The sequence below is a fragment of the Scylla paramamosain genome, chromosome 9 (genome assembly GCF_035594125.1).
Source record: "Scylla paramamosain isolate STU-SP2022 chromosome 9, ASM3559412v1, whole genome shotgun sequence".
Taxonomy (NCBI): Eukaryota; Metazoa; Arthropoda; class Malacostraca; order Decapoda; family Portunidae; genus Scylla; species Scylla paramamosain.
Genome location: NC_087159.1, coordinates 28020001 through 28045283, shown reverse-complemented (window position 1 = coordinate 28045283; position 25283 = coordinate 28020001). Strand labels below are relative to the sequence as shown.

At 41.2% G+C, this 25283-nt stretch overlaps 1 protein-coding gene across 1 annotated transcript in view; it reads right to left on the bottom strand.

The window, feature by feature from the left end:
- Positions 1 to 341: 341 nt before the first annotated feature.
- The window catches only part of LOC135103821 (dipeptidase 1-like), a 52443-nt gene continuing 27501 nt past the window's right edge, over positions 342 to 25283 (bottom strand). The window contains exons 6-10 of the mRNA XM_064010622.1: positions 13804 to 13980; positions 12010 to 12094; positions 7209 to 7284; positions 6457 to 6595; positions 342 to 3435 (exon numbers count right to left, since the gene is read on the bottom strand). Of these exons, the coding sequence (XP_063866692.1) occupies positions 3319 to 3435; positions 6457 to 6595; positions 7209 to 7284; positions 12010 to 12094; positions 13804 to 13980 (594 nt within the window). The 3' untranslated portion in view covers positions 342 to 3318. The remainder of the gene's footprint in view (positions 3436 to 6456; positions 6596 to 7208; positions 7285 to 12009; positions 12095 to 13803; positions 13981 to 25283) is intronic.

The window sequence follows — 25283 nt, the reverse complement described above, 5'->3', positions numbered from 1 at the left end:
ACTGCTGCTGTTAATGCTATTGCTGAAGATGTTACGAGTACGTAGTAGTAGTAGTAGTAGTAGTAGTAGCACAGCAGTAGCAGCAACAGTAGCAGCGGCAGCAGCAGCAGCAGTAGCAGCACTAGTAGTAGTAGTAGTAGTAGTAGTAGTAGTAGTTGTTGTTATAGTAGTAACAATAACCGCAACAACAGCAATAACAGCAACTAGAGCAGCAGTAACAAAAACAACAACAGTAGTAGCAGTAGTAGAAGTATATAGTAGTAGATAGTATGTAGAATCTAAATCACAATAATAATATTACTTTACATGGCGGGGCACCGGGAAATTAATTAAACAAGAGCTTAATAATAAATATATATTTATCACATAACATTATTTTTTTAACGAGACGAATATTGAAGAATAGATTGTTAATAAGTCACTCCGGGCGGCGACAAAGCCAGCCAGCCACCCGGTGGAGAAAATACATCAACGATTGTGCGCCATGGATGTCTTCACACACACACACACACACACACACACAGGGGATGGTTGAGGAAGGGCTGAACACTGAAATCAACACAACAACAATACTCTATAAAGTCTGTATTCTTCGTACAGTGGTCCAGTGTTGGTGGCGGTGGCAAACAAGATAAGGATGAACCAGCCGTGACAGTAACGTGTTGATGCTTCACACTGTACATCCGCTTCTTTATATAGAGGAGTGTTAGGAAACTGCGTCAGATACCGAAACGAATTGTCTATTACTGCATTACGTAGTTTCCTCGTTCTCTCTTGTGATGACCGAAGGCTGGTCTAATTCAGAATCGCTTTGCTCTCTCACCGCGACTATTTACAAAGGCCACAGAGATGATTAGCCGGGTTCTAAAGAGCGTTTCTCCTGTTGATACTGTAGGGATCTTGTTAAGTTGTCACAATAACCATATAAACACCCTTGAAAACCAGCGTAACTTCATCGAGACCCTTTTGAAAATAGTGGAAGTGCAGGCACAAGTGTTTCAGAATACGTGTAGCAGTACATTCGCCACCACTCCATGCCAGTTGTATCTCCCCTCTATCCTCTGACCTCCTCAGTTGCCTAGCGGTCTTCCTGTCCACTAGAAGCACTCACTATACTTGGACATCCTGACAGTACCAGACGCCAACTTTTTGTAACATTCTTTAATAGACGTGTTATGGACAAAAGACTGTTGATTTGCCCGCCAGCATACATTTGGTGACAGCGGTGGGATGGAAAGAGATGGCTGACGGGTGATCTGAAAGTACTAGGAGACTCTTTGTAACATTCACTAATTTACGTGATTTTGTTAAAAGACTGTTTATTTGCCTGCAGGAATATATTTGGTGGCAGTGGTGGGATGAACAAAGGAGATGGTGACGGTGTAGATACACACACACACACACAATCTCTCTCTCTCTCTCTCTCTCTCTCTCTCTCTCTCTCTCTCTCTCTCTCTCTCTCTCTCTCTCTCTCTCTGTTTCACTGATGTACAATTGACCTACCTGCTACTAATACAATGGAGTTCATTATATCAAGGGAGGGAATCAAGGCTACTGTATCTCTAAAAGGGAAGGAGATTCGCAAACACTTCATTTTCTTCGTGCTTAAGACTCGCCGGCGTGACGACACACACGCCCCCCACAAAGGCACACGACACACTCCAGTGTTCGTATTTAAAATAACAAAACATGTACTTTAATTAAGTCAACTTTCTATTGTCACTTCAACCACATCAAGTAAGAACAATTTTAACATTAGATTTGCTACTGATAATGAAAGTCACGTTAACAAAAAGCTACTTGATTTAACGACAGCATTTAATTGAAAGGATCTTTAGAAACTGTGGCTCCAAACCAATATCTATTTATTTCATACTATTGGGAAAGATTATTTTCCCAATTTATTTCAGAAAAACAAAAATCTGCTGCAGTTTACTTATCACACAATGACTCCAAGTCCAACAATATTCATGTCATATAGTTACATTCCTCACAGGTAGTATTGCATAGCTCCAACATCTCCAATGGTCGTATAGATGTACCTCAGCGTGGAGGCACACCAGTAATCCTTCGGGAGGCACAGTGACGCCAGTTAAAGCAGGAAGCAGACTGCAGTGATCTTTGCATATTCTGCGGTGATAAAACTAGAATAATTCTTTCCCATAAAAATAGATTAAAAAATTAATTAAAAAAAACCGGATGCCAATATTCTACGAACTACAAACATTATTTATTAATTTCTTATTCTTATTATTATTTATTTATTTTTACTTTTTTTTATGAAAGAGTTCAGGCGAAGCACAACAAAAATCATAGGAAAAAAGTCCAACAGATTTTATCTTTAGTACTCTCTCTGTTATCAACGGGAAAAGAAAAAGTACTGACGTCATAAACAGTAAAAAAGATAAAAAGTCGTGTTTTGTAGAGCATTTTTAAGAAACATCGTATTGTGTTCGGGGAAATGTTTGAAGGATATGTATTAGTAAGGATACTGTGATGATTAACCGGGCTCTTCTTCTTCTTCTTCTCCCGGTCCAAGCCACACGGGGCCATCAGGGTGGGGTCACTGATGCACTGGGCAGGATAAAGGTGTGTTTTCTTCATGAGTTACGGTACTCCTCTTACTGACACGGCGCCATGTGACCTCCTTATTGCGACGCCAAAGTACCAACCAACCAGTCAGTCTCTCTCTCTCTCTCTCTCTCTCTCTCTCTCTCTCTCTCTGACCTTGTTTTCCACTGAATCCCAAATGACACGAACCAAATTTTGTGTACCTCGTTGTGTGACAGCTTCTTATCTCCTCCCCCCCACCCCCCTCTCCCATCCCCACCCCCAGGGACGTAATCAACATGGGATTGGCTGCCCTGAGGGAGGAGGAGGAGGAGGAGAAGGAGGAGGAGGTGGTGGTGGTGGTGGTGGTGGTAGAGGGAAAGGAGGAAGAAAATTAGATTTCAGAATTGTGTGAGTTTTCCTTGTTCTCTCTCTCTCTCTCTCTCTCTCTCTCTCTCTCTCTCTCTCTCTCTCTCTCTCTCTCTCTCTCTCTGACTAGGGACGTCGGGAGAAGTGAGAGAATATTATACGAAGAACGAAAATATTGACGAAGATAATGACAATGTGACTGACTGAGAGGACGGCGGCGAAAGAGAGAGAGAGAGAGAGAGAGAGAGAGAGAGAGAGAGAGAGAGAGAGAGAGAGAGAGAGAGAGAGAGAGAGAGAGAGAGGAAACACACAGTTCGACCCACGAGTTAGGACTGGAGGCAGCGTTGGAGGGAGGGGGAGTCTTCAAGGGTTGGGATGGGGGAGTGAGGGCGAGGGAGGTCAAGTTCGCGTGTCGTCGAGGCTGGCAAACTTGTATCTGCACGGCCACCTGGTGTCTATGTCGTGGATAGGGATGATCTCCTCTGACGGCTTCTCCCCCGCCAGGTCCTCCCGTACCTGCAACAAGGGAGAGGTAAGGAACGGAAGGGCATTCGCTGTTACTTCTGCTTCCCTTCGATGAGTGAGGGAGGAAATAACGCTGATTTTGGGTGAAGATGTACATGATGGGCTTTGAAAGGGAGTCCAGATTGTTTTCCTTGTTTGTTTATGCTTAGTGTGATTTTGGCGTCTGTAGTGAAGGATGAGTGAGGGAGAAGGGGCACTGGTTCTAATAATATTGACTGTGTGAAGATACATATACGTGCTGGGTTTTGCTTATAAAGGAGTCGAGATTATTATTTTTTTTTTTTCTGTATGTTGATGTTTTGTATGATTTTGGCTCTGTAAAGGATGAGTGATGCAGGGAAGGGCCACTGATTTTTTAACTGTGTGAAAATAAACATACTAGGTTTTGTTTTTGAAGGGAGTCGAGTTTTTCTTTCTTCTTTTTTTTTTTTTTTTTTTTTGCTTGTTTGTTGGTGTTTTGTGTGACTTTGGCGTCTGCAGTTGAGGAGGAGTGAGGGAGTGAGGGAAGGCTATTGACTGTCACTTGCATCACCTCGATGTGTGAAGCATTTGAATCATTTGAAGCAGTTATTCATCACTATTAACACTACATACTACTTGCCCTTTACGAAAACAAACCCTTTTTAGGCAAAGTCAATGAAGAACGATATAACATTGACACAAAATAAAGTACAATACAATATATATAATCAAGAAAAAAAGGGAGGATAAAACTGCATTAACTGATACTTTTGGTTCACTTTGATGTGTGAGGAAGGGAAGAGCAGTGAGTGTTGCCGTTGCTCCCCCTCGTTGCTTCAGTAAAGGAATTCGTTATGTAAAAGCAGCTCCACCCAAGGGCAATTAAAAAAGTAGATAAAAAGGCGAGTGGAAAAGTCTTATTCCCTAAGGAGTTGAGCCAAAAGGATTATTCAGAATTAGTGCCTTGAAACAATAAATTTCGGTACGAGAAAAGAAAAGAAAAAAAAAATGCCCGCAAATTTTGTCTCCAATAAAAGAAGAAACAAGAATACTAAAGAAGGTTCAGTGCATATTTATGTTTATTTATTTATTTATATTCTCACACAAGGTCAAGGCGTGGGAAGGAAGGATGGAAAGAGGGAAGGAAGGAAGGAGAAAATACAAATACAGACAGAGAGTTCCTGAGGAAAATACGTCCAAGATAGGAGAAATGCTACGGAAAGTGGTGTGTGTTGTAAGAGAAAAGATTTCCACGTAACATCAAACCATCAGTCAACACCAAGGGCGAACAAAACCAAGATAATGAACTGACCACCCACACACTTGCACACACACACACACACACACACACACACACACACTGTGCACACACACACACACACACAAAAGGAAGAAAACTACCTAACACACACACACACACACACATAACAGGTAGAAAACTACCCTAACACACACACACACACACACACACACACACACACACACACACACACAGATGCCTTTAAAACCCACACAACACCATACAATCATTAACCAACAAAAAGAGACAAGAAGAGCAAACAAACAAGACATTTAACCGAACACACACACACACACACACACACACACACACTCACAACGCGGAGGAAATGACTCTTTAGATACATCTGAGAGTGACAAGCGGCGCCCGAGTCTCAGCTTTACGAGGCAAGGCCCGCTGGCGACCTATTTCTGTCACCGCCCACGACTTCGTTTTCTTTGTCAGCGACGGCGAGTGGCGATGGAGTGGAGAGGAAAAGAGCGCTGTGTTTCCAACGTCCGCGGGAAGTTAGGAGTGGTAGACCTCATTCTGAAACACTTCTGCGCCGCACCCCACTACATTCACAAGGCTCTAGTTGAAGTTAGCAGGTTTTTAAGGATATTCTTTTATGGTTCTAGTGAAAGATTAATTGGTTTTCTATATTATTAACAGGAAAAAATCTCTCGAGAATCCGGCTGGTCATCTCTGTGGCTTTTGAAAACAGTCGTGAGGAGAGAGCAAAGTTTTTTTTATAAGTTACACGGATTTCTAGAATGTTTTTTTTTTTTTTTTACGATTCTAAATATGTATTAACAAGTTTTCTACATCATTAACTGGAAAAAAGATATTTGAGAACATGACTAAATCTTTGTGGCCTTTAAAAACAGTCATGTTGGGAATAAACCACTTCAAAATAACATTTATGATAAGTTGCACGTAATTTTAAAGGTATTTTTACTTTTCTAGTGACAAATTTGCACGATTTTTCCATTATTAACAGGAGAAACACTCTTGACAACCCGGCTAATCATCTCTGTGGCATTTAAAAATAGACACGGGGAGAAAGCGTGGCGTTTCAGTATACGCCCCTGGATCTGAGGAGGGGACAAAGGGAAAGGGAAGGTTTTAATGCTGCGAGAGGAGAGAGCGGTTGTGCAAGGAGGAGAGGAGGTGTGGAGTGGGGAAAAGTAAGTGGTGGGTGTTGTAGTAGAGAGAGAGAGAGAGTGTGTGTGTGTGTGTGTGTGTGTGTGTGCCAGTATTGTTAGAGTAACATCATCTAGTTAGCCTTACAAATACGGAATATCCCTTTTCACGTCATTACTCCGCCACGCAGCGCCACAGACCCGGAAGAAGAAGAAACGAGAAACAAAAGGACGTATGCGAGTGTATGTAATGCAAGTAGAGGAGCTGCAGTGTACGTGTGTAGGTGTGAACTCAGATGTGTCTTGTTAGATGTATGCAGGTATGGTCTTATATGACGTAGGTAATGGTGTTTGTGTGTGTGTGTGTGTGTGTGTGTGTGTGTGTGTGTGTGTGTGTGTGTGTGTGTGTGTGTGTGTGTGTGTGTGTAAGATGTATATGCTTCTGTTTGCCCTTTAAAAATACAACAACAAATTCTATTAACAAACATTCGAGAACATAACAAAATAGGGAAGAAATAAACAAGATAATAGGAATAATAAGCATCAAATCCATTAATAAAATACAAAAATAAGTTTTATCACCCACCCACCCACCCACCCACACACACACACACACACACACACACACACCTGGTTAACCTCAGACAAGACTCTAAGGAGGTTGAGTCCCGCCAGCTTCTTGAGGTCTTGCAGTGACCACGTGGAGTCCCGCAGCAGCTCAGCAAACAGCTCAGGATACTTGGACACGTCCTCCAGACCCGTGGGAGTCCTGCGGGAAGGTACAAAGGACTCAGAGGATGATGAAGGACTCTCTGTGTAGGGTTTTGTGTAGTGTAGGATCCTATGTTACAGTGTAGGATCCTTTGTTCGTGTAGGATCCTTTGTTACAGTGTAGGATCCTTTGTTCGTGTAGGATCTTTTGTTACAGTGTAGGATTCTCCTTTATAGCGTAGAATCCTCTCTCAGTGCAGGATTTTTCTTCATTACGCAGGACCTTTTTATATTGCAGGATCCACATTTGAAGTGAAGGATTCTATCTATAGCATAGGGGAATCCTTCTGTACGGTTAAGGATTCTACCTCTGTAGTTTAGGATTCTCTCTATAGTGGAGGATTATACTGAAGGACTTTCTTTTTTTTCCCTCTCTCTCTAAAGCACTGATTCACAAAGCATGGCGGGGCGTTGAGGGTACACACACCTAAAAAATTATCGTTACAAGGGAGTGCGACAAGTCTCTCTCTCTCTCTCTCTCTCTCTCTCTCTCTCTCTCTCTCTCTCTCTCTCTCTCTCTCTCTCTCTCTCTCACCTACGCTGAGCCACTTTGAAGGCAACACGCTCAATGTCACGATTTACTATACTCGCCGCACCGCCTCGCCACCCACCTGTTGATTCCGTCGTACCCCGCGCCGATCCCCACGTAGTCCACGCCAGCCATGGTGCGCACGTGGTTGATGTGGGCTGCGGGAGGGAGGGCGTGGTGAGTGGTGGTGGTGGTGGTGGTATACGAAGGAAATCAAATTGAAACAGACCTTTAGTTACGCAGCTGTTTGGAAGAAGAAGGAGGAGGAGGAGGAGGAGGAGGAGGAGGAGGAGGAGGATTGTAAAGGATTAAAACAGATTACTAAGGAAAACTAAATAGCAACAGATCTTTTGGCCCTTGAAAGGTTGGTTTGAAATTGCTACTATATACCCAGCTACACTGTGAAGAGAAGCGAAGGGAAAGGAAGGGAAGAGAGAGGAAGATGAAGAATATCAAGACGAGGAGGAAGAAAAAGAGGAGTAAAAAGACGAACAAGAACAAGAATCACAAAAAAATAAGAACAACAACATCAAACACAATAAAAAAAAAGAAAGAACAACAAAAAAGCAACAACAACACAAACACATCCACTACATACATACATACATACATACATACATCAACACATTTCAAAATACACAACATTCAATAACTTCTCTTCTCACACCCCAACACAAAATACACGGATACAGGGTAACTGAAACCCCGCTAGGATATCATTTTCTTCTTCCTGTTTTCGTTTTCTATTGCACCTTCGCTGTTTTCCCCCTCGCGCTGTCAGGTGGCCAGGGGAGAGTGGCTGGCAAGATCGGGGCGGCGCTGAGGTCCTGCATTCTTAACGTGTTGCTCAAGAGGCGCCCCGTGTGAAGTGTTCGGGGTCTCCTGGGCTCGGCTGGGGAGGGAGGGAGGGAGGGAGGGAAAGAGGGAGGGAGAGAGGAAGGGAGGCTGGAAAGGAGGGAGGGAGAAAGGGAGAGAGGCTGTGAGGAATGGAGGCAGGAAGGGAAGCTGTGAAGAAGGGAGGAAGGGAGGCTGGGATGGAGGCAAAGGGGAGAGAGAGAGAGAGAGAGAGAGAGAGAGAGAGAGAGAGAGAGAGAGAGGCAGGAAGGATACACGCTACGATATCCCTTCCCTTCCCCCTCTTCCTCCTCCTCTTCTTCCTTCTCCCCCTCCTTTTTCTGTACCATCTTCTCTCTCTCTCTCTCTCTCTCTCTCTCTCTCTCTCTCTCTCTCTCTCTCTCTCTCTCTCTCTCTCTCTCTCTCTCTCTCATTAATAGCGTAGAATACTTACTCAAGCAGCCTAATGAGGACCTCAGAGTTTGCCGTTGTTTGGACTTCCTTTGTATTCCTCCTCCTCCTGCTCCTCCTCCTCCTCCTCCTCTCTCCCTTGCTCGGCACCAAAACGTGAGAAAACATAGAAAAGGAACGGAAATAAAAGTAAATATGTAAATAAATTGATAAATAAATAATCAGAAGATTTGTTGGTATTTACGACGGTCAGAGAGAGAGAGAGAGAGAGAGAGAGAGAGAGAGAGAGAGAGAGAGAGAGAGAGAGAGAGAGAGAGAGATTGGCTCGGAAAAGAAGAAGAAGGAGAAGAAGAAGAAAGAGAGAAAAGAAAGAAAAGAGAAAATAAAGGATTAAAACAAAAAAGCCAAGAATAACAAGAGGAGAGGACGGAAGAGGAGATGAAAGAGGAGGAGAAAGAGGAAGAAGAGGAGGAGGAGGAGAAGGGGAGCTTTTTGAGGCTTCGAGGCGGCTCTCGAATCAGTGAGTGTGACTGTCCGATGCCTCGCCAATTGACTCACTGAATGGAGCCGATCCCTCTGGTAAAGACCCACTGAACGAGGTGACAGCAAGCGACTCCCTCTCAATTTAGTAGTCCGCTCTCTCTCTCTCTCTCTCTCTCTCTTAGCCTGCTCGTCTCTCTTTCCATCTATCTGTCTGTTTCTTTGTCTGTCTGTCTGTTTGTCTCTGTCTATGTATCTATTTTGTCTCCATGTCTGTTTGTCTATTTGTCTGTCTGGCTGTCTGTTTGTCTCCCTTTCCGGCTGTCTATATGTCTCCCTGTCTCCCTGTCTGTCTGTCTCCCTATCGTTTTCTTGGTCTCCCTGTCTCTTTTTTCTGTCTTTCGCTATCTCTTACTCCCTTCCTGTTTTTCTGTCTGTCTATAGGTGTCTTGCTCCCTCTGTCTGTCTGTCTGTCTGTCCGTCTTTCGTTTTCTCCGAGGAAGGGATGAACGGAAATGGGAAAAAAAATGGAGGGGAAGTAGAGAGCAAATGGGAGACTGGAAAGGAGTAATAAGGGAAACTATTTGGAATAATGGGAGGGAAAAAAAAGGAGGAAAGGATTGTGTGTGTGTGTGTGTGTGTGTGTGTGTGTGTGTGTGTGTGTGTGTGTGTGTGTGTGTGTTGTCTCAGGAGGAAATCAAAAGGAAACTGATGATAAGAGGAAAAAAGAAAGACGAGGGAGAAAGAAGCAAGAATTGTTTTGTCTAGGAAAAAAAAAAATGAAACGAAGGAGAAGTGAAGAAATGTGAGAGAAAAAATAAACAATTATCCTTTTGTTTTCAGGAAAAATATAAAAACTGGAAACGTGAAAGAGAAACAAAGAGAGAGAAAAAAAAAAGACAGAAAGGAAACAAAAGGAAAGCAGAAGAAAAATAAAGAAAAATGAGAAACAAGGGAGAAGAAAGGAAACGTACAGATAACTAGAAGGAAAGGAAGAAGAAAAAATGACAATAAACAAGTAAAGTTTTGTCCGAGGAAGAAATACAAACGAAACAGAGAAAGAGAAGAAGAAGAAGAAGAAGAAGAAGAAGAAGAAGAAGAAGAAGGAGAAGAAGGAGAAGGAGAAGGAGGAGGAGGAGGAGGAGGAGGAGAAGGAGGAGGAGGAGGAAGAGAACAACAACAACAACAACAATACATACATACATACAATAACAAGAACAAGAAACAAACAAACAAACAAACAAAACGAACAAAACAAAACAAACATACGTAACAGACCGCAAAGAAGAAATACAAAGAAAACAAACAAGAAAGAACAGGAAGAAAAAAAAAAGAGGAAGAGGAGGAGGAGGAGGAGAGGAGGAGGAAAACAAACACGAGGGGAGAAGAATAAAGAGGAGGAAAGGCAAATAAGGAGGTCAGGTCACGTGGGTAAGGTCATTCCCAGTGAGTGGCGGAGTTACATGTTTTATTCATGTATTGGTAACTGGCTCTGTTCCCTCCTATTCTCCTTTTATTCCTCTTCCTTATTTCTCTTGTTTCTTCCCTCCTTTGTCTTTCCTTTACCATCTCTTTCTCACTGATCGCTTGCCTCTTCCTCCTCCTCCTTCTTCTCTATTTACTTTCCCTCTTCTTTCTCTCTGCCTTGCCTCCTACCGCCGTTATTTTCTTCTTTACTTCTTTTTTTTTCCTCTCATCCTCTTCTTATCTTCATCTTTCCTTATTTCTTTCCTTTCTCTTCCTTCCCTTATCTCGTCATCTACTTACTCTCTTCATTTTTTTCCCCTTGTCTCTCTCTTTCTCTCTTAGTTCCTCCTCCCCTTTCCCTTCTCCTTAATTCTCCCTTTTATTCTCTCTCTCTTACCTCTTCCTCCATTTACTCCTCTCCTACTTCCCTTCTCCCTTATCTCCTCCTCCAGTTACCCTCTAGTTTACTTCTCCCCTCCTTTTCTCCTTTCCTTAACCTCCTGTTTACCTCTCTCTTCCATCCTCTCCCTTAAACAGAATAAGAAAAAAGATACACTCGAATAAAAAAAAGAAAGAAAGGAAAAGGAAACGATAACAAGAGGAAATGAAGAAAAATTTAAACTGAAAACTCACATGCAAAAGAAATTAAAGAAAAAAAAAAAAAGTGGCAGGGATGGACAGAACGGAGGAAGAAAAATACTAAATTGAGAATGAGCCTGAATCAAGAGAGAAGGTAAAGAGAAAGACATGAAAAAAAATAATAATAATAATAATGATAATAAAAATAGATATAAAAAAAAAGGATAAAAATAACACAAAGATCAAAGGGACGTTACTCAAAGCAGCTCGTTAACTAAAGAGGTAAAAGAGAAAATATATTGTTAGTGACTGCCGAAGACTGAAGACACGGGGAGGGAAAAAGATGTGTAGAAAAATATATGAAGTAAAAATAGAAATGGGAGGGGGGAAAAAAAAGAGAGAGAGAGAGAGAGAGAGAGAGAGAGAGAGAGAGAGAGAGAGAGAGAGAGAGAGAGAGAGAGAGAGAGAGAGAGAGAGAGAGAGAGAGAGAGAGAGCAAACAGACAGACAGACAGACAGACAGACAGACAGACAGACAGACAAATAGACAGACAGAAACAGACAGAAACAGACAGAAACAAACAGGAACAAGCAGAGACAGACAGAAAGATAGACAGACAGACAGACAGATACACACAGAAAGACAAATAAAAAGATAGAGACAAAGACGCAGATAGACAGACAGACAGACAGGCAGACAGACAGAAAATAAAGAACCAGAAGATAATAGGAGATGGAATTTACGAATGACAAACAGACAGACAGACAGAAACAGAGAGAGAGACAGAGTATAAAGAACTGAAAGGTACACCAGACAGGAATCAACTTGTGACGGACAGACAGAAACACAGAATCAGAGACACAAACACAAACACACAGACAAAAAAGACAGACAAAAAATAAAGAACTGGAATGTAACAGTGAAGTGAAATGTACTCGCGACAGACAGACAGAAAGACAGAAAGACAGAGAAACAAACACAGACGGACAGACAGAAACACACACACACAAAAAAAGGAATTAATGTACTGGTGACAGATACCCAGACAGAACAAAGCCAGGAATAAGGATCAGGAAGGCAAAGGGAGACTGACACCCACTCGCGCCACTCACCGACCACGTCCTGGATGGAGGCTGACTGGCCGCAGGTGAGGAAGTCGTTGTAGAAGCTAATCATCACCATGCCGCCGTTGTCAGCCTGGAGGGGAGACCAAGAGGGAGTCACGGGTGGCTGGAGGAAGTCACGAAAATCTTACACTTGTGTATTTATTTATTTATTTATTTATTTATTTTCAGCATTAGTAGAGGGAATTTTTTTTATCTGAATTTTTGTTTCAGTATTTAGGGAAACTTCCATTTTTTTTTTTTTTTTTTTTTGCAAAGGATTAAGGATTTACTATTTAATTCTTTTCTCTTCTTCTCCAGGATCTACGTAGTTTCCATTCATTTCTGGTTCTCTTTCGTTACTTTGCTTCTTCTATCTCCATTTGTCTTGTTTTAGTAGCTAGAGAAACTTTATTATTTTTTTTTTTTTTTTGTCCTTCTTTTCCGGTGATCAAGGAGTCATTGCTTCATTCTTTTCTGTCTTTTCCAGGACCTCGTCTCCCACTTGTGTATGTTATTCTTCCGTCTTTGGTTGCCTTTTCTTTCTTTTTTAATTATCTAGAGAAACTTTAATTCTTTCTCAAGTAATCAAGGAATGAATCCTTCATTTTTTTTCTTTTCTGTCGAACGCGTCTTAAAGTGAGAGAAAAAAAGGTTAATACTCTTTAGATCTGACCATTAAAAACATAAGAACATAAGAAATAAGGGAAGTTGCAAGAAGCGACCAGGCTTACACGTGGCAGTCCCTTTATGAAATATACCTACCTATTTCTATCTATTATCCCCATCCATAAACCTGTCTAATCTTCTCTTAAAGCTCTCTAATGTCCTAGCACTAACAACATGATTACTGAGCCCGTTCCACTCATCTACCACTCTATTTGAGAACCAATTTTTTCCTATCTCCTTCCTAAACCTAAATTTTTCAAGCTTGAACCATGTTATTTCTTGTTCTACCCTGGTTGCTGATCCTAAGAATTTTGCTTACATCCCCCTTGTTATAACCCTTATACCACTTAAAGATTTCTATCAGGTCCCCTCTTAACCTACGTCTCTCTAAAAAATGTAAATTCAACAACTTCAATCTTGCCTCGTAAGGAATACTCCTCAACCCCTGTATCCTTTTAGACATTCTCCTCTGTACTGATTCTAATAGACCTATATTTTACCTGTAATGTGGGGGCCAGAACTGCACAGCGTAGTCTAGATGAGGTCTGACCAGCGCCAAGTATAACTTTAATATTACTTCCGGCCTTCTACTTTTAACACTCCTAAAAAATTTATCCTAGTACCCTATTTGCCCTGTTTCTGGCCTCTATGCATTGTTTTCCTAGACAGAGTTCAGAGCTAACTTATAACTCCTAAATCTTTCTCGTACCCTGTACATACCAGAGTTTGGTTATTTAATGTGTACCTACCGTGTGGGTTTTCTCTACCTACGCTAAGTACTTTGCATTTATTGATATTAAATTGCATTTGCCATCTGTCCGTCCATTCATTTATCCTATGGACGGACCATTCACTGTTATTTGTCCCATCTTTCCTCAATTACCAACCACTCAGAGACACTTCCCTTGTTCCACAGCTAATCCAAACATGGTACTGACTAGAAACTGCAAGAAAAACCTACTCTTTTTTATCCCCTTCTGCCCTGTACATGCTTATAACGACCCCATACATTGCCGTTCGTGCTGTGATGCGTTGCAAGTCGTAGTGAAAAAGTTAAAACCAATAATTTCAAGAAGGCAAGACAGCAAAAGACTCAAAACCAACAAGGCTGAGTCGCAAAGACCAAACACTTACCAAAGAACTGAGAACATCATCTGGCACATTTCTCTCGATGTCACAGAGGGAGCGGGTGGCGGAGTGGGAGAAGATAACGGGGGCGCGGGTGACAGCCAGCACGTCCCTCGCTGTCCTGGAGGAGGCGTGGGAGAGGTCCACCATCAGCCCCACGCGGTTCATCTCACGAATCAATTCCTGGGGTGTAAGTTGAAAAAGAGGAGGAGTGGGAGGAAGGGAGAGAGAGAGGTAGGGATGGGGAGGGAGAAGGAGGGAGACACAGAGGGGGAGGGAGATGTTAATGTAAAATGTAAGTGTTAAAATACAGACTATATAACAGGTATCACTTTTTTTTCTATAGATCTTTGTGAATTAGTCAGTTTATCAGTCTATCAGTCTGTCAATTAATCAGTCTCATGTACAAATAACTAAAACTACAGGTACAAAAAATCTTCTTACACCTGTACACCTTTCAGTCAATCAATCAGTCACTCACTCACCCGTAGAAATCATACGAAACACACACACACACACACACACACACACACACACACACACACACACACACACACACACACACACACACACACAGACAGACAAAAGAAATAAAAAAAAAGGGTCACAAATCCAATAGGAACATAAAGAAAAAAAAACACGAGCATATGTCACTTCCAGGTAAATCAATCAGTGTGTATACAGGTAAAAGGCAAAAATTAATGAAAAAAAAAGAAACAAGAAAAAAAAAAAACTGCCAACACCAACGTAATGAGAATCGATGCTGGACCCCCCCCCCAAAAAAAAAAGGCATTGGGGGGGGAAAAAGGGAAAAAAAAAGTGGGAAATTAGTTTGATAGAATTTTACACATTAAGGAGAATTTTGCGTGCCACGAATTATACATACGTGTTTGAAACGGGAGCCAATTCCAGGGTAAGGTAGTAAATTATTATGATAGGAGAGAGTGAGAGAGAGGGAGAGGGAAGGAGAGAGGGAGGAGAGGGAGGAAGGATAGGTGCGAGAGAGGGAGGGAGGGAGGAAGGGGGAAGGGAGGGATATTAGGGAGGGAAGAGAGAGAGAGAGAGAGAGAGAGAGAGAGAGAGAGAGAGAGAGAGAGAGAGAGAGAGAGAGAGAGAGAGAGAGAGAGAGAGAGAGAGAAAGTAATACGTGAAGCAAATAAATAAATAAATAACTAAATAAACAAAATAAATAAACAAAGGAAAATCAAAGGAAAATAAACAAATAAATGTGACAACAGAAAAATAAATAAAAACAAATAAATAACAAAATGAAATAAAAAAGAATAAATAAATAAACAAAGAAACGAACAATAAATAAATGAAAACTGACAAGTGGACCCAAACACACACACACACACACACACACACACACACACACACACACACACACACACACACACACACACACACACACACGGACAGACAGGCAGGTATGCAAGTCAATATAAGGCAGGTATTCTTTCATCCTGCTCCCCGGGACAAAACATCAACAAGGACAGGTAAGACTAATTACACCATGAAACCTTTCTAAAAAAAAAAAAAAAAAAGAAAAAAAATCACCTGCGTTTCAATTTTGTGCCGAAGGGTCATAGGCGGGGGAAAAAAAAAAGTTACGTTAAATGGAAAAAAAAAAGTCTAATCTAAAAATGGTAACTTTGAACCAGGGAAAAAGAAAAAAAAAAGATAATTTGCGTCATGATATTTATATATATATATATATATACGAGTATATATATATATATATATATATATATATATATATATATATATATATATATATATATATATATATATATATATATATATATATATATATATATATATATATATATATATATATTTTTTTTTTTTTTTTTTTTCTTTTTTTTTTAAGAATGTGTAAATGAAATATGAATAAAAAAATAAAAAAAAGAACGTTATGTTAGAAAGGGGAAGAAAAATGTAATAAGTAATTTTACACTCAAGTTGTTGTTGTTGTTGTTGTTGTTGTTTAAGAAATGTTGAAATTAAGTAAGAATATAAAAAAAAAAAAGAAAAATGAGAAAAAAAAAGGGAAAACGGTAATAATCAATGTTAAGAATCAAGGGTTTTTTTTTATTTTACTTTGCTTTGTCTTGCTTTATATCATTTTGTTTGGCTTCAGAATGTGTGCAAATTAAGTACGAATATATATATATATATATATATATATATATACTCGTATATATATATATATATATATATATATATATATATATATATATATATATATATATATATATATATATATATATATATATATATATATATATATATATATATATATATATATATATATATATATATATATATATAAAGAATGCTAAGTTGAAAACAAAATTAAATTAAACTGTTTCTATTTTTTTTCTTTCTTTTATATGCAAGAGGTTCTGGCAGAGGGCGATAGAAAAGAGCTGAAAAAGAGAGCCCGGTGAAGGTGCCAGCCTCTATAGAGTGCTGCAGTTTTTTTTTTTAATCGATATGTTTGTAATGAACGTTTTCACACACACACACACACACACACACACACACACACACACACACACACACACACACACACACACAAGACCGGGAGCGAGAGCGAGAGAGAGAGAGAGAGAGAGAGAGAGAGAGAGAGAGAGAGAGAGAGAGAGAGAGAGAGAGAGAGAGAGAGAAAATCGACAGTAAAGTGAAAAGACGTGTTATCGGGTGGCGGAAGAGAGCTGAAGGAAAGTGGAAGAGGGAAGGGAAAGATGGAAAGTATACAACGGAAGCTAAAGGGAGAGAAGGAAAATTAAAGAAAAATACTACAGCGCTTAGTGAAAGTTTTACAAAGGATTACAAAGGATACCAAACCACAATAGACCCTTAATTCCCTCCTTGATCACTCTCCTCCCACGCACACTGATAGGGAGGGGAGCAGGAGAGGAAGGGGAGTACACTGCAAGGATTTACTTAGAAAAGACACAGAGACAGAGACAGAGAGACAGAGAGACAGAGAGACAGAGACGGAGAGTGTGAGGGGGAGCTAGACACTTGGTACCAGAGCAAACACTGATATAATAATCAAGTTATCCATTCACTAAAATACATCCACTCAGCCACTCAACTAATCCATTTACCCATCTATCCATCCAACCATTGACTCCCATCCACCCATCCATTCGCCCACCCACTTACCTCCTATCCACCTACCAACACCTCCACGCATCCGTACACCCAACCACCCACCCACCTATCCACACAGCCATTCATCCTCTCATCCACCTACCCACACACCTGCCTACAACTCGTTCATCCATCCTTCCATCTATCCAATCATCCCACTCACTCCCCCTTCCATCCATATATCAATTCATCCACCCATTAAAGTCCACGTATTTAATTTAACTTTCTTTGTGTGTGTGTGTGTGTGTGTGTGTGTGTGTGTGTGTGTGTGTGTGTGTGTGTGTGTGTGTGTGTGTGTGTGCCCCGCTGCTCCAAGACAGATCATCTTATCCAGTCTTCTCTTCCCTTTCTCCACCTGCTCCACCCTCTCCTTCCTCTCCTCTACCTGTGTGTGTGTGTGTGTGTGTGTGTGTGTGTGTGTGTGTGTGTGTGTGTGTGTGTGTGTGTGCCCCGCTGCTCCAAGACAGATCATCTTATCCAGTCTTCTCTTCCCTTTCTCCACCTGCTCCACCCTCTCCTTCCTCTCCTCTACCTGTGTGTGTGTGTGTGTGTGTGTGTGTGTGTGTGTGTGCTCCGCTATTCCTAGAGAGATCATCTTATCCATCCTTCTCTCCCTTCCCGCACCTGCTCATCCTGCCTGTCCCCCCCCCTCGCATGGGGCATCCCACTGCACCCCTTTCCTTCCTCTCTCCTACCTGTGTGTGTGTGTGTGTGTGTGTGTGTGTGTGTGTGTGCGTGAAACTGTACCGATAACTGTCTCGCAGTGAAATTCACACGTCTTATTCCATCCGGTCACTGTGATTACCAGATTCAAACTGAACTCCGCCTCGTACTTGAAGACGATTCCCGCCTGTCTACGCGGTGACGTGCCTGTCTCGCCACTGGCCAGAAATACAGAGACTAATAATTATTGGCGGAAAAAACTGTGGCGTCACGCACATCACACATCATGGACCAGGCGCACTAACCTGCCTGTCACACACACACACACACACACACACACACACACACACACACACACACACACACACACACATAAATATAGGAGAGAGAGAGAGAGAGAGAGAGAGAGAGAGAGAGAGAGAGAGAGAGAGAGAGAGAGAGAGAGAGAGAGAGAGAGAGAATTAGCGATAACAACCACACCTACACACACATACACACGATGAAAAGCTTTATTTATTTATTTTTCATTTCATTTCCTATAGTATACCCAACAATCTATGAGCCTGTGTTCACGAAGCGGTCCTAGCGAATCTTAGCTATAAAATGAAAAAATGGTGCATATTGATCATGAACTATACTTGTCTGTCATTAATCCGCGCGGCTGCTGTCTTCACGATACCTGTAGTCTAGTTACCTGAGTCGAGAGACATTTTGTGGATCAAGTCGTTTGGGTACCACGTGTCTCAAATACCAAATGTCCTGAGGTATGTTTGTACTCCGGCCGATCTGTCTTGAGAATCATCTGACCTGAGGCTTGTGTGACCTGAGTGCCATCCGCGCCAGTACCAAGTGACTGTACACCGAGTGAGGGATAGAACACAACTGTACTATAACCAGGTGCTTCACTCAGTACCGGTGTTTACTTTCAAGTGTTGACGTGAAAGAATTTAGGTTTGTGGAGAGAGAGAGAGAGAGAGAGAGAGAGAGAGAGAGAGAGAGAGAGAGAGAGAGAGAGAGAGAGAGAGAGAGAGAGAGAGACTTACAACACAACTAACAATGACTCCATCAGGCGTTACATGTATTTCAACCAGCACAGGTGTTCGCTTTCAAATGAAGATTTTAGAAAGAGACAGACAGACAGGTAGACAGACAAACAAACAGACAGAGAGACCGCCAGGTATAGAACACACCTAACAATAACTCCATCAGATATTGAGGAGGTTTCGACCAGCACAGGTGTTTGGTTTCGAGTGTTGACGCGAGGCAGTGTAAAGTGATGGGCAAACACGCACTGCCTCACTAAAACAACAAGAGGAGAGGAACTAAGGCCACGGGTTAGCCTAAGGGTGATCTCTGCGGCCGCCTGCAGGGTGTGTCTGGGTGTGGCGCGTGGAATAAAACACAACATGGTGGGGGGAAGGGAGGGAATGGGAGTTGACCTGAAGCATGGAGGATATGAAAGAATAATCCGTCTGGCAGTGATTCTGTTTTCTTTTCGCCAGCTTCTGTGTGTGGGGGGGGGAAGGGTTAAGGGGTGGGAGGGGGAGTGTCGTAATTATTATTGTGCTCTTGTGTTTCTTGTTTTGATGTGAGCCGCTGCTTTATTGATGCTATTATTACTGTTGTTGTTACTGTTGTTGTTGTTATTGTTGTTGTTGTTGTTGTTGTTGTTGCGGTTGTTGTTGTTGTTGTTGTTGTTGTTGTTGTTGTTAGTGTGTGTGTGTGTGTGTGTGTGTGTGTGTGTGTGTGTGTGTGTGTGTGTTGTATTATTGTTTCTTCCTGAGTTTTTCATTGTGTTTCTTTTTTTTTATTTGAGACTACTACTGCTACTACTACTACTATTACCACTACTACTACTACTACTACTACTACTACTACTACTACTACTACTACTACCACCACCACTAATTATGGATGACGTAACAGGCCCATACAGTTACAATAATGACATGTAGCAGGGAAACACAGACCACCAAACAGTCATTCGTACCAATAAACACTACATATTCAACCATTTCCAGGAATCCCTTAAAAAAAAAGATATATAAATAAACAACCTTACAAATCAATACATAAATAGAAAAAAAAAATAAATAAAAAATATAAACTTAGCTATTACTCTGCATACTGTTCTGTCATGCAATAAATCTTTAAAACTTTTCTCCATATCAATAACAAATTTTCCCCACAGAAACTTTAAATCACCACCACACCAACTCGACCATGACGTGCAGCGTATCCTTAACCCATCTCACCTCACCGTGTTCACCTGTAGACTTAATTACTTAGCAGGTGTGAACTGAGCACCTCCTTAGCCCCGACTGGTTTGCTGCCCTTACCTGATTCAATCTAACGCTATCTGGCTGCTGTGCTGGGGTGGGAGGAGGAGGAGGAGAAGGAGGAGGAGGAGGAGGACACGAGCTTGTTGTGCATAAATATACATAGTTTAAACACATCATCCTTTAATCCAATCTCCCTTAATCCTTCCCTCCCTCACATTATCCTCCTTCCCTCCCTCTCTTTACCCTCCTTCCCTCTCTCCCTCCCTTCTTCCTTTCCTCCATCTCTTTACCCTCTTTCCCTCTCTCTTCCTCCTCCTCCTCCTCCTCCTCCTTCTCTCTCCCTCCTTCCCTCCAGGCGCCGTCAGTAGCCATGGGGAGCCTTACCATCGCAGCCTCATTGCCTACTTTCAAGACAGCGGTGGAGAGGTGATGGTGATGCTGGTGACTAGATTATGATGATTGTGTCTGTCTGTCTGTCTGTCTGTTTGTTTGTCTGCCTTTCTGTCTGGCTGTCTGGCTGGCTGGCTGGTTGGCTTTCTTTGTTTCTCTGTTTGTCTCTAGGTCTTTGTGTAAGTGTGTCTGTCTGTGTGTCTGAGTGAGGTCTCTCTCTCTCTCTCTCTCTCTCTCTCTCTCTCTCTCTCTCTCTCTCTCTCTCTCTCTCTCTCTCTCTGAGCTTGGCAATCGTTTGAGCAGAGCGTAAGCGAAAGCAAATGTGAGAGAGAGAGAGAGAGAGAGAGAGAGAGAGAGAGAGAGAGAGAGAGAGAGAGAGAGAGAGAGAGAGAGAGAGAGAGAGAGAGAAAGGATGTTGCGCCACTCTTAAGTCAGCATGTTAGTAAAGAAGACACAGGTAAGACAGTCTCCCCTGCAGGCATCCCTCCTTGCAGGTAATTTAATTAATGTTCCGCCTCTAATCACAGGTAAGACACCGTGATGGGAGAAAGATGTGCGCGTAACTTGAAACTCTAACTATTTTCACTGATATTCCCTGATTTAAGAAAGATTAGGTATGATAATAAATAAATAAATAGATAAATAAATAAATGAATAAACAAGTAAAGATAAATGAGTGATATATGATGATTTTTTTTCTCCCCAATAACGAAAAATTCAAGGCAAGATATAGAAAAATAAATTGGTTATCTAAAATATGCTACGTAATTTTCTTTTTTCTCCTTTTTTTTCAGATGTTATATAACGAAAAAAAAAATATCGATAAATAAACGAGAAAATAAATAACACGACATTTCTCTCCCTCCAGAAAAAAAAAATAATAAAATAAAAAAGTAAGTATTAAAAAGCTTCAGGAAAAGAATAAAAAAAAGGAAATACTTGTCTTAAAAAATCTTCTTAATCACCAAAGCTACAAAAAAAAAAATGCTCTGTGATTAAATTTTACCATTGGATTTTAAACTTCACAATTTAGTCACGAGAGAGAGAGAGAGAGAGAGAGAGAGAGAGAGAGAGAGAGAGAGAGAGAGAGAGAGAGAGAGAGAGAGAGAGAGAGAGAGAGAGAGAGAGAGAGAGAGAGAGAAAAAAAAATTAAAAAGAAAGAAAGAAAGAAAAAAAGAGAAGTCAGCGAGAAAGAAGTTAAATCAAGCACAGGATCATTTTTCACTTTGAGTCTTAATTGGCAATCTGCAGCATTACAGAGCCATTAGAATCCTTTGTTTCCGTGACGCGATCCCCTCTTTGTGTCCCTTCCTTGGTCACGCCTCCCCTCCTCCCCTCGCCTCGTCACTGTCACCTGCTTGCTCCTCTGCTCCCCTCCACGGCCCCCTTTTCCCTTCTTCCATCATTTCTTTTATTTATTTTTTCTTTCTTTCTTTCTTTAATTCGTTCTATAGTCTTTAATTTGTTCTCTTTCATTCTTCTATCCCATTTACTTGTCTAGTTTTCATTCTCTCCTCTTCTGTTATTTTCTTAAAGGTCTTCTACCATTTTGTTGGATTTTTTTTCTTTTTCAATCTCTTCTCTTCCATTATCTATCAATTCTATTCCTTTTTTTTTGTTTTCTCCTCTTCTATTCCTCCCTCAAAGATATTCCATCTTTTTTCTTTTTTTTTTGCTTTTTCTTTCTCTCCTTTTTGTTTTCTCTCCTTTCTCACCTTCTTTGTCTAGTTGTATTGAGTTTCTTTTCTTCCATCCTTCCCTTTCATATATATTTTTTTCTTCCTCTCCTCTTCACTTCTTTAGTTCTCTTCAATTTCTTCTCTTCAATTGCATTCTGAAAACTAATGCCATTTTGTATATTTTTTTTTCTCTCTCCTCTCTTATTCCTCTTTCAAAACTCTCCCCATTTCTAGTTGTCTTCTATTTACCCTCTTCCATTCCTCTTTTCTTTTCCTCTTGTTACATATTTTTCTTCCCTTCACTTGTCTAGTTGCCTTTAACCCTCTCCTCTTCCATTCCTCTTTTAAACCCCTTTCCCTTTACAAGACTTCCTCCTCTCCACTTCTCTTACCTTTCCTCTATCAAAATAGTTCCCTTTGTATTTTCCCCCCCTCCCAGTCACTGTTCCTCGGTTTCTTTGCCTTCTTTCCTTCCCACTTCTTTCACCTTTCCTCAATGAAAACAGTTCCCTTTGTATTTTTTTCCCTTTTTCCAGTCACTATTCTCCTGTTTCTCTTCCTTCTTCCCTTTTATTTCTGTCTCAACTTTCCTTGGTTATATTTCTTCACCTCTCCTTCCATTCCTCTAACAGAATTTGTCCTTTGTGCTTTTTTTCCTGCTTTCCTCTTCCCCTCACTGTCCTCTGATACTCACCACATTCCCTCTCTTTGTACTCCAGCTTGCAAGGTTTTCCCTCCCCTTATTGTTTAGTTCACCTTTCACTTCCCTTCTCTCTCTCTCTCTCTCTCTCTCTCTCTCTCTCTCTCTCTCTCTCTCTCTCTCTCTCTCTCTCTCTCTCTCTCTCTCTCTCTCTCTGAAAATTCCTATACTTGTCTGTCTTTTCCTTCATTTATAATCTATGGTGAGAATTTTGCTTACTGTTATTGTTGTTGTTGTTGTTTTTACTGCTGCTACTGGTATTACTACTGCTGTTATTACTACTACTACTACTACTACTACTACTACTACTACCACAAAAAACTACTATTGGAAAGAAGACTACCACAAAAATTATTACTACTGCTGATAGAACAATAACAACAATAGCAACTACTACTACAACTACCACCACCACCACCACCACCATCGCTACTATAATACTGATATCGCCACTGAAGACACCCACCCACCCACCCACCCACCTATCCATCCCCTACCCGGCTGCTCATTACCGTCTCGCTAATTAGTGTGAGTGGTGCATGGTTATCCCTTCCGCGTCACCTTGCAAGATTCCCTTTGTTCACCTGGCCACCAATTACCTTGGGGGGACAGCGAGGGACTCATTATTCTGTCCTGCGCCTGGCCATTCATTGCACTACTCACACTAATTAGATATTTTTGATACTGTTATATTTATTGGCCTCTTAGAGATAAACTACCTAATTTGATTTTTTTTTATATTCACTAGTATATTAATTGGCCTCTTTTTTCTTTTCTTTTTTTTTTCCCTTCTACTTTCGCTGTTTCCCTAGAGTGAGAGGGTTGGCGCCATGTACGAGTCTCCTCCAGTTGTTTCTCTCCCTTGCATCTTCCTCAATGCCTCCAGTCCTTTGCAGTTTTATCGCAATTCCACCCCTCCACCTCACTCTCTGTCTTCTTGATCTTCTTCCCTCAACTGCTTTTCTCTAGGCTCTTTTCATCGGCTCCTGGTCTTCTCCTCTCCCTATTACCCTATTACACATTGACACATTAGACAACATGCATAACATTACAGCCAAGGTCGTAAGCTAAATATAAAACTACTGCATAAATCGCCTTTACATGTAGGCAGTTAGGTAGGTATCGTTTTTACTGTTCCCTCCTCGCGTGGCACAGCGGGCACGCGTACGTGTTCTTACAAAATTTCTGTACTTTTGTGAGGGTAAAGAAAAAAGGGTTGGTAGTTTTTTTTTTTTTTTTTTTCTTTTCTTTTTTTTTCCTTTTTTTTTAATCCCTAGCGAGTGGTAGTAGTAGTGTTGGTGGTGGTGGGCCTGATTATATTGCTGCTGCTGTTGTTGCTGCTGCTGCTGCTGTTGTTAATTTTGTTAGGAGAGGAGGGAGGCGGGAGGACAAGAGAGAAAGGAAGAGTAGTAGTAGTAGTAGTAGTAGTAGTAGTAGTAGTAGTAGTAGTAGTAGTAGTAACATTAGTAGCTATTGTAATCGTCGCTGTTGCACCACCACCACCACCACCACCAATCAACACCACTAACAACACAACCAACACCACCAATAACCATACAACAAACCCACAAATATTCCTAACAACACCGCTCACCCACCCACACTCCACCCACACGACAGGGACATGAGACAGGGGACAGGGGATACGTTAAAAGGCACCTTAATATCATCGTCCCGCCCTGCCTTTGAACCCTGAGCACTGTGGACCCTGGGGCGAGGAGGCGAGATTGCTGGAGGTTCTGGAAGTCGAGAGCAAGGTACACAGGAGGGGAACACAGCGGCTGGGGGCGGCGAGGGGAAAGATAAACTGGAAAAGGTAGAAGAGAGATGGAATAGGTGGAATGGTGAGTGAAAGACACTAGAGAAGCACAGGAGGGGGATAGTGACTGGAGGCGGTGTGAGGAAAGACGAAGTGGGAAGGGTTGAACAGAAAGGCCCAGTTCCAGTCTTTTCGTAAGCTCTTGAACCAATGAGCAGTTTTTAAAGAATTTATTTATTTATTTATTTTTATTTATTTATTCGGACCTGTACAAGAAAGTTTTTGTTTTTTTTTCCCCCGGTTAAAAATATCTTTCTAAACCACAACATTTTGAAACATGAAAAGTAGGAGAAAAATATTGATATAAAAGTTGTTATCAGACAATGAAGTGTTGACCCTTTCACTTTCTATATTTTATTTATGTGTGAAATTCATTAAAGTCAAGTGTTATCATGTACGCACCATTCCTGTTAAACTCAAACCAATATTTTGCACACGCACAATGTGTCTCCTTTAAGTAAGCAACTCCTCTCTCTTATCAGTTGGGATGCTGAAGGAAAGACAGTAAGAGAGACCTTAATGAAAGCTGCCGGAGTTTACAAAGATGCTTTCGTGTCTCCAGTGACATTCTAACAAGGATTCTGTAATATTAATGGGAAAAAGCACTCACGAATCTCAATGCTAATCCTTATCTACAGACAGAGAGATCTTACTGAAAATTACTAAGAGTTTATAAGGATGTTCTTCATGGTTTCAGTGGTGGTTTTGCAAGGATTCTACATTAATAGTGGAGAAAACAGTCTTGAAAACCCAACTAATCATAAGTGTGGGGGAACGGAGAGGCCTTG